The 10,146-nt window shown below is 41.1% G+C and overlaps 1 protein-coding gene across 1 annotated transcript; it reads left to right on the forward strand.

The window, feature by feature from the left end:
* Positions 1 to 4,587: 4,587 nt before the first annotated feature.
* On the forward strand, positions 4,588 to 5,197 carry LOC134216739 (S-phase kinase-associated protein 1-like). Its single transcript, XM_062695560.1, has one exon. The coding sequence runs from the start codon at positions 4,653 to 4,655 to the stop codon at positions 5,142 to 5,144; it is 492 nt and encodes a 163-aa protein (XP_062551544.1). The 5' UTR covers positions 4,588 to 4,652; the 3' UTR covers positions 5,145 to 5,197.
* The last annotated feature ends 4,949 nt before the right edge of the window (positions 5,198 to 10,146 follow it).

Genomic DNA, 10,146 nt, shown 5'->3' on the forward strand with positions numbered 1-10,146 from the left:
ATTTCTTTCATTTTTTTTTTTTTTTTTTTTTGAATAACATCAGATCTCTAAGTTTCATGCATGTTTAAGTCATTTGGCATCAAAAATAAACATTAAACGATTGGAGCTTGGAAAATGGAACTGCAAGTCGCTAGGTTTCGCAGGTTGCGACAGGATGATCTACGATGCATTACATCCCCGCAGCTTCGACGTCGTGGCGCTGCAGGAGATTTGCTGGACGGGACAGAAAGTGTGGAAAAGCGGGCATCGAGCGGCTATCTTCTACCAAAGTTGTGGCACCACCAACGAGCTGGGAACCGGCTTCATATAGCTGAGCAAGATGCGCCAAAGTGTGATTGGGTGGCAGCCAAGCAACGCAAGGATGTGCAAGCTGAGGATAAAAGGCCGTTTCTTCAACTACGTGCCCTGCCCACACGAAGGGAGACCCGACGACGAGAAAGAAGCGTTCTACGCACAACTGGAGCAGACATACGATGGATGCCCACTGTGGGACGTCAAAATCGTCATCGGCGACATGAACGCACAGGTAGGAAGGGAGGAAATGTAAAGACCGGCCATTGGACCGGATAGTCTGAACACCGTATCGAATGACAACGGCCAACGATGCATAAAATTCGCAGCCTCCCGCGGAATGGAAGTCCGAAGCACCTTCTTTCCTCGCAAAAATATCCACAAGGCCACATGGAGATCATCTAACCAAGAAACGGAAAGCCAAATCGACCACGTTCTAATCGCCGCAAAATTCTTCTCCGACATCACGAACGTCCGCACTTACCGCAGTGCGAATATTGAATCCACCACTACCTCGTTTCAGTATGCCTGCGCTCAAAACACTCGACGGTGTACAACACGCGTCGAAGTCGGACGCCGCTTAACATTGGGCGGCTACAAGACGGTAGACTAGCCCAAGGATACGCGCAGTACCTGGAAGTGGCACTCCCAACGGAAGAGCAGCTAGGTCTCTTGAAGATGGCTGGAGAGATATTCGATCCGCCATTGGTAGCACCGCAACCACTGCACTTGGCACGGTGCCCCCGGATCAGAGAAACGACTGGTATGACGACGAATGTGAGCAGTGGAAGAGAAGAATGCAGCATGGGCGAGATTGCTGCAACACAAACATGTCGTTAACTCTATGCGTAGTCCTACGTCAAACCCTAGCTTTCATTTTCTTCTTTGCATTATTTTGCAGTAAAAACCGGTCGTGTCTATGTTGCTCTGTGAAAGTAGTGCCCAATCAAGCCCGCACGTATGTAGAATATTGGTCGTACGCATGTGCTAAAATAGAATACCCTTAACTTTTGTTTATTTAAATTAGGAACTGCAAGCAAATTTTTCCATCACCATTTCCTAGAAAATATGCAAAGGATATGGTGGTGCGTAACTTTTCACTAATTCGCTATTTTTTTATGCTGTTTTGACTGCCTGTTAGTGTAGATCGGCTCAAATGCTGTTACGAACTTTATTTCGTTTATAGTAAGAACAGATTTAAAACCTGTGGGTACCGTGGGTCAAAACATTTGTGGAGGTCCCAATCACACTCAATTATAAAATGGATGAGTAAACAAAAGGTTGGTATGCGTAAAACCAACTACATAAAAATTCCTATCATTACCTTCCTGCGCTGAATGGAGTCCATCAACCTCTGAAAAGATTTGGAGCGCGTGTGCTAATAGCAGGCACGTCTACTTGTGACGCAATTGGAAAGGCAATGCATTGGTTTTTAATTGAGCTTCACTCAAATGCGATTTGCATGGTTTTAAAAACTCTCTATCTTTATTACGTTACAAGCTGATGCGCTTGTTAACAAGAAAGGAGGCACCCAATCGGTTAGATTTCCAACCAAGTTTAAGAAGTAATATTGGTATATAAAATCAAATTACTTTGGCGTTTGGTATATGGTAGGGTTCATTAAGAATCCTAGTCATAAGCCAACACTGATCTTGAATTGGAACAGAGTGTTGTAGTGAAACAGAGACGGTGAAGAATGGTTCGAATAGTAGCAGCACAAATTGGCAGTGGCGTTCCGTAACAGGCTTTGCAGCGGCTAAATGACGGCCAATCGGTGGCATGTCGCAGAACGGTAACGGCTTGTGGTTGCTTGGTTGGCAGGAGCGAGCTTGGTAGCGGCCGGCTGTTGATCTGTCGAAGAACGGCGATGGCTTAAAATGATTTGGTTGGCAGAAGCGAACTTAGACCTAAGTGAAATGAAAGCTCGTTAGTGGCCGAAATTTTCGGAATTTCAAAAATATTTTCCGGGATTCGGTAAATACTGAAAATCCCAGATTCGTAAATAATAAACTAATAATGTTTGCATTCTTCCTTTTTCCTTCTTCCTTCATACTTCATTCCTTCGTCATTCGTCCTTCTTTCTTCTTGTTTCTCCTTGGGTCCTTCTTCCTTCTCCTTAGTTCCTTCTTGTTTCTCCTTCTTTCTTCTTCTTTCTTCTTCTTTCTTCTTCTTTCTTCCTCCTTCCTTCTTCCTTCTTCCTATTCCCTGCTTCCTTCTTTCTTATTAGTTCTTCCTTCTTCATTATTCCCTCTTACTTCTACCTTCTTCCTTCTTCCTTCTTCCTTCATCCTTCATCCTTCTTCCTTTTTCCTCCTTCTTTCTTCCTCCTTCCTTCTTCCTTCTTCATTCTTCCTTCTTCCTTCTACCTTCTTCTTTCTTCCTTTTTTCCTTCTTCATTTTTTCTTCTTCCACAATCCTTCTTTCTTTTTCCTTCTTCAATGTTCCTTCTTATTTCTTTCATTTCACTTCTCCTTCTTCTCCCGACTTTTATTTTTCTCAGATATTCAAACCACTTATTTCCTTCACTTCTCAAATCCCATAATGAGACATCCCGTAAGTAGAACAGTTTGGCTGATACTTTTTGCTTCTCAAATACTCATTTTTCTAAACTGCACTCTCGTTACCTACTTCTCACGAAATGTTTACTTCAAATTAATCAGATCGGCACAAATATTATTTTCTTCTTCTGTCACTGCCCTCTCGATATTTTTGGCTTTATTTCATTAGAGGTATGTGGCGGAACCACGCGTTCAATTTATAGATAATAAAAAATCACGATAATAAAGATTTAAAAAATCATAATCGACGAAATTTTAAAGATTTCTCAACAGCAGAATTGTTCAGTAAATAGTTCTACATATTCCTAGTAATTTTGATAACTAAACATCGAAAAACAAGCACAAAAGAAATATTACCGAGCAATTCTGCTGTTGAAAATTGAGAAAATCGATTAAAAAGAGTTAACTATGTTGTAAAACGAGAAATTCTTATTTAACCTTACACACTTAATTTTTTACCGGGATCTCAGCAAAATGTTGAACTTTTACCGAGGTTCGCACAGCCGTGCCCCAGCAAACATGTTTTTTGCCGAGATTTCTATCAAAATTACTGTAAATCAGCAAATATTTTGCCGAAAATCATCTAACAAACGTCATTTTTGCTGAAATATCAGTTTTTTATTTTGCTGGTGCACGGCTGTGTGGATTTTTGCCGAGCTGCATGAACAGAAACTAAGTATGTAAGTTTGTGGTGAAAATAATGCTCAATTTGATCAAAAGATTTCCTTTTTTCGTACATTAGCCGGAGTCTCTGTGATCCTTTGTGCCATTTTGTGCAAAGCTATTAAAAGCAGTAACCGATCGTAAGCTAAATTCATTAGAAATCAAAGTCGAAATCTCATTTTGAGAGTAGAGTTAAAGCGCTTCGGCTTTTTGAACAAGATTTGAACCTTGAAGCAAGCAACCTTTGCCCCATGTTCACAGCAACAGTTTGTCCCACGATGACGTTCCTGTCATTAACATCCGCAGTTATTGTAATCAATGAAACCACTCGCACGGTTCCGAACATCGTCAGAATGATGCCCGATTGTTTCTAGTTTCCGAGACTCACATGTCAGCATCAGCCGGTCACAAAGCATCTGCGCAATGTTGTAAACGGCTAAAAATAACAATTCCCTATCTCGAGCTGCAAACGGTAGCACATAAATTATTCGAGCAGTTTAATATTTATGCATGCGGCATTGAAAAAGGTCTACTGATGTTGTAAAGCTGTTTTTGTTACGGTTTTTGTGAACCTAAGAACCTTGTTTGTTTTATGAACTCTCATTTTAGTCAGTTAATGACTAACCAAAATAGTGGAAAAGGTTCTAGTTATTTCAACTTGCTTCGACTAGATCTACCACCCACCCTTGCCCAAATAACATGGCTTAAAATACGAGGTTCAACTGACTAAACTTACGTGAGATCAAAAAATTATGTTTATACAGGAAAAACTGATGAATGTTTAACGACATATAAGAAAGAAGGATTTGAAAAAACAAATTAACAATCAAATAAAGTTGGACTTAACATAAAAACAATTTCAATTGAATGCTGTATATATGTATGTTGGAATTTGGAATTAGAAAAAGAAATTGGAAATATTGATTTGATAGAAACATACCTAACATCTCTATTCGCGTGATTCACAGACAAACTTATTTTCAAATCATCAAGTGCTGGGTACAAACCTGGTTTTCCTACAATGTACCTGATATCGTATATATAAAGATTGGAATTCTTACAAACAGTATCACAATAGCATTTTAGCTGTATCCTCTTAGTTGGTTAAACTCTTTCACTTACTCAACAAACTTACTAATCATGAAACTGCAATCCGCAGATGGTGAAATATTCGAAGTAGAAACTCGCGTTGCAAAGTGTTCTAAAACCATAAAAACCATGATGGAGGATTTGGGCATGGACGAGGACTACGCCGAAGTGGTTCCTCTGCCGAACGTGCACTCCTCCACGCTGCGGAGAGTTCTCGAGTGGGCCAACTTTCACAAGGACGACAAACCACCGCTGGATGCACTGGATTATTCGAACGAGCCGTACAGACGCACCGACGACATCTGCGATTGGGACCGCGAGTTTCTCCGCGTCGAGCAGGCAGTGCTACTCGACCTGGTATTGGCCGCCAACTATTTGGACATCGAAGACCTGTTGGATGTGACCTGTAAAACGGTCGCCAACATGATCAAGGGAAGGACACCCGATCAGATAAGGGAAACGTTCGAAATTGAAAACGATCTGACACCGGAAGAGGAGGACCAGCTGCGGACGGAGAACGAATGGTGTGAAGAGAAGTACTGACGGTTGTTAATTCTGAAGAATAAAGGAAAACTGTTTTTCAATTTTTACTTCAACTTTTACTGATTTTTTTTTAAATTTTACTTCAAAAAGAAAGCCGAGGATGGTTTCCACTCGCATGACGTTTTGGAGTGATGTCTGGAATCTATGACAAAATGTCATAGCCATACAAGCTCGCCGAATAATATTAAAAAAAAAAACAAAATTTAGATGCCGTAATCGAGGGCGGCAATTGGCTAAATTGGGAAATGTTTTCAACAACTTGTCTTTATAATGGAATTAATTAATCTTATGACAAGGAATTTGTCCTTAGATGCATTAATTCCATTATAATGAATAATTTTTGGACGATTCGTGAAAACGATGGCCTGAACTTGATTAAAACCAACAACTTCATATTTCTACACAAACTTTTACCACCAATATGCATATGCACATCCATGCATGCAGCGAAATTGTGTACGGTTGAACTAATGATAAATATTGTTGATTTCAATAATCGTTTTATTGTTGAATCAACAATATTTGATTATTGTTTCTACAGTGATCCCGGATTGGAACAACAATATAAATTTAACTTCAACAATATTTATTTTTGTTTCAAACTTGCCTAAATTTTAAGCAGCGTGTGTTTTTCTACGTGTACAAAAAAAGATAATAATAATAATTTCTAGATTCGAAAGTAAACAGAACGAAAAAAATAAAAAACGTTAACGACAAAATTATAGTTGGAGAAAAAAAGCGACTAATTAATTCAGTTTGACAACAAAATATGTAAGTTTAATTGATAAAATTGAATTCAATTAAAATCGTACTAAGCATATTTTTTATTTGCAGAGTGTTCTTAATAACGGGTAAGATGGGAAGAGATGTTGAAGATGGCTTCCAGCTCCGAAATCGGAAAGTTTCCAAGTTTGAACAAGTTGGAGGTATTTTTTTTTGTAATTTTCGTTAAACAACAAATCACTCACAAAAAAGCCACTCTAAAACTAATTATTCCCTTATTTTCAGGGCGTAGGAGGAGGATCTCCATATATCGCAAAAAACAACACATTCAACAGCAAAAACAAAAATTTATGGAATTTATTGTAACACTAAAGTTTCAACTGGTACATTTATTTGTTTTATTTATTTTCATTTCAAAACAAAAAAAAAACAATCAGAGAAATCCAATATTATTATTTTAAAAATATTCTATTGTTGAATCAATTTTTAAATATTTTTGAAACAATAATTCGCTGAGCATTGTTTTAACAATAATATTGTTGATTCTACAATATTGCGACTCAAACATTGACACGTTTTGATTGTAAAAACAACAATATTATGGATTAATTCAAACAATAAATATTATTGGCCCTGAGTTAACAATATTTATTGTTGAATTCGATCCAGAATATTGTTGTTTTTACAATACTTTTTTGTGCGTGTGATTTTGAACCGTTCGTAACGCACGCGGTCCTGCAAGGCTCATGTAGGCTCGTTCGTGTGTTTGAGTGTTAATTACCATTAATATTCATACGGTTGAATTCTTACTGTACATGTTTTGGTGCACATCTACATCTAACACAGGATAAGGGACCGAGACTGCGACAAGAGACTGATAATCTTCTGTATCTCCATGCTCAACATTGGACAGAAAATTTGGATTAGTTGAGAAGGTAATGTATAGGAAGTTGCGTTGGGTAGCGGCGAATTAGTTCATTGTACGACACTGATTCAAAGATACCAAAACTAATACCACAGACGTAACAGTTAAAACAATTTGTTTTTAAATCCATCGCCCAGTTACATTACCACCACCTCACGTACATGTTGCACAAACTAAAGTTTAATCGCAGACAGACGTTTAAGTTCATACATTTGAATTCGATTTACGTGTGTAAATGTTCAAATCCAAATACGTTGGAATTGCACTGCTCGCTAGCGCCGCCTATACAACTTATTGCTACATGAAAACTGACGTTTTGTCTTATCGCCTTCTACCTCTCCACGTTTACCACCCACCGAATCATGGAAGCAAAACAGAAACACTCAGCGCAAAGATGTCCCCGCACGGCCGCATTTTTTCTCTAAACGTCGATGCATTGTTTTTCAATCGACTATTACAATGCAATGTAACTAAGCGAATCACTTTACTGCAAGTTTATGCCACGATTTAGTGAATATATTGTAAAGCTGTAGTTTTGATTTGGGTCCATATTTCCGGAGCTTTTGCGTTGGCTTTATTTTTTTTTTGATCCGTGATGCTTGCGATTGTACTTCAAAACCATGAGTCTGAACCGAGAATAGTAGAGTCTTTTTATTGGAAAACCAACGAATAATCCAGCCAAATCAAGTCTTACTTGTCTAAAAAGGAATCTAAAAATGAAAAAAATGAAACAACCCTTCCGGAGTCACAAAAACAATCTCTGGCGGACTGAGTGAATCGATTGAGCATTTTTCGATAGTGTTGTTTGAAAATCAACATCGCTTTTTTTTAACTTACATTCAATTTATTTTCATTTCTTTAGTGTGTAACAATTTTCTTACAGTTTAGGTGTTTGGCCTTTTGGCCCTTCAGCTTTATGAATGATTTGGTTTTAATTATTTGTAAAGGATTTTTTTTTACAGTTTGTCATGTTTGCCTTTAGGAGGCATTAGCTACTTGAAAATATGATAACCTAACTACTATGTACACTAATATTTACAATAAAAATTTGATAACCTAGATTGGAACTAGCGCCCTAATTGAAGCCTGATCCGAATGCAAGCAACGAACCCTAAACTTTTCTTTACACCAGACGGTGGACCTCGGATGTTCTTGTCCTGGGAGGGGTGTTGAGGATCATCCTCAGGAATTTGTTTTGAACCCGTTGAAGTTTGAGGTGGTGGGTTTTAGCGCAACTCTCCCAGACCGGCATGCCGTATTCGATCACAGGGAGGATGATTTGCTTGTAGACAGCAATGACAACCGGCGGTTGATCAAAGAGTACAGTAGTTTCAACAAAACGTTACACTTTGTCACCGTTTTGTCAACTTGTTGCCTGAAAATAAGCTTGCTGTCGAGGGTCAAGCCAAGGTAGTCGGCCTCATTGGCCCATTCCACAGTCGTGCCATTGAGGATGATTTTACAGTCCCCAGGCGGAACATGTTTAGGGGATTTGGAGTGGGGGAAATTGATGACCTGGGTCTTTGCCGCGTTGATACAGATCTTCCAGCTTATGAGGTACTCTGTCAGGGCATCCTCGTTGGCCTCGTTGGAGTTTTGCCACTAGCGCTCTGATCACTCTACCGTTGTAGACGATGGAGGTGTCATCTGCGAACAGAGACAGAATGCCTTCTCTGGAGGTTCAGGCATGTCGGAGGTGAACAGATTGAAAAGCAGGGGCCCGAGGATACTGCCCTGAGGGACGCCTGCGACGATGTTGTGCGCATTGGAACTCGCTCCGATGATTGAGACCCGGAATGTCCTTGCCGACAGGTAATTGTTGATGATTTTCACCAGGTAGCTGGGAAGATTGTAGCGTTGTAGTTTGTACACCAGGCCATCATGCCATACATTGTCAAATGCCTTCTCGACATCGAGTAAGGCCATGGCGGATGTTTTCGAGACAAACTTGTTCCGTCTGAGGACGTTGGTAACTCGAGTCAGTTGGTGTACAGTTGACCGACCGCGTCGGAAACCAAACTGTTCCTCGAGCAAGATGTTGATATTTTCGGCCGACTCAAGTAACCGATGATGAATAGCTTTTTCGAATAGCTTGGATAACTCTGAGAGAAGGCTGATGGGTCGATAACTTTTGGGGGAGGAAGGATCCTTCCCAGGCTTCCGGATGGGGATGACTTTCGCTGACTTCCAGGACGATGGGAAGTAGCTGAGCCGGAGACACTGATTAAAGATCAGCGAGAGGTGCTCAAAGAACGGAGCACTCATGTGTTTGAGCTCGAGATTCAGGATGCTGTCGAAGCCTGGGGCCTTCATGTTCTTCGACGATTTGATATAGGCTGTCAATTCGTCAGCTGAGATCTCCAACTCCTCCGAGAAGTCGTTGGGAATCAAATGGATGTTGTTAGCATGCTCGTTGACGGCTGCTTCGTGTGGACCGACGATGTTCTGCCCAAGATTGTGTGAGCTGACGAAGTGACGACCTATTTCAGCGACCTTCTCTGCAGGAGTTATCAAGCGATCCTTAGAGCCATTATTGTCTAGTGGGATCAAAGGTGGAATGGGCCGAGGCTTGGATTTTAGAATTTTGGTCATTTTCCAGAACGGCTTAGCATAATCTGGGAGAGTGCGGATCTTATTCGAGAAGTCGTTATTTTTGAGGTCCATCATTCTGGCCTTGATAATTTTTGTGATTCGATTGCAGCGTGCCTTAAGCTCAGGCAGTCCAGTACGCTGAAACAGCCTGCGAGTGACATTCCGAATTCGAATCAAATCTTTGGTGAGTGTATCGATGTTTAAGGAGTTGCTTACCTGCCGAGACGTCGGGACATGCTGCTCTCTGGCCACCGAGATTGCCTCTTCGATGGCGCACAGCTGGCGGTCGATACTTTCCGGCGTCTCCGGACGCACCTCGTAATCGACGGTGTTATCGACGCACTGCTGGAACCGCTGCCAGTTCACTCGGTGGTAGTTCCGCCGTAACTGCTGGTGCCGATTGACCGAGGAGCCCAGTTCCGTCACCACCGGATAGTGATCCGAACTGAGCTCCTGGTAGACAACCTCAGGTTTGTTATGTAGAGGTCGAGGGTTGCGTGGACACCGGACCGACTCAGCCGAGTGGGGGAATCCGGGCTCAAGATCGTGTAGTGGCCTTCCTCCATGTCGTTGCTCCAGATGGTGCCGTTTCGATTGCCGCGACTGTTGCCCCAGGCTTGATGTTTGGTATTCAAGTCGCCGGCAATGATATACTGGCCTTGCCTCCGCGTCAGCTTGACTATGTCCCTCCGAAGGGCAGCCGATGATCCATCGCCGGCTTTGGCTTGCGTTAGACAGTACGCCGCGATGAGCGCGATTGTG

Source organism: Armigeres subalbatus, chromosome 2 (assembly GCF_024139115.2).
Source record: "Armigeres subalbatus isolate Guangzhou_Male chromosome 2, GZ_Asu_2, whole genome shotgun sequence".
Lineage (NCBI taxonomy): Eukaryota > Metazoa > Arthropoda > Insecta > Diptera > Culicidae > Armigeres > Armigeres subalbatus.

Bases quoted from the DNA above. Each gene is read 5' to 3' on its own strand.
- LOC134216739 (XM_062695560.1), top strand. From the start codon at position 4,653: ATGAAACTGCAATCCGCAGATGGTGAAATATTCGAAGTAGAAACTCGC.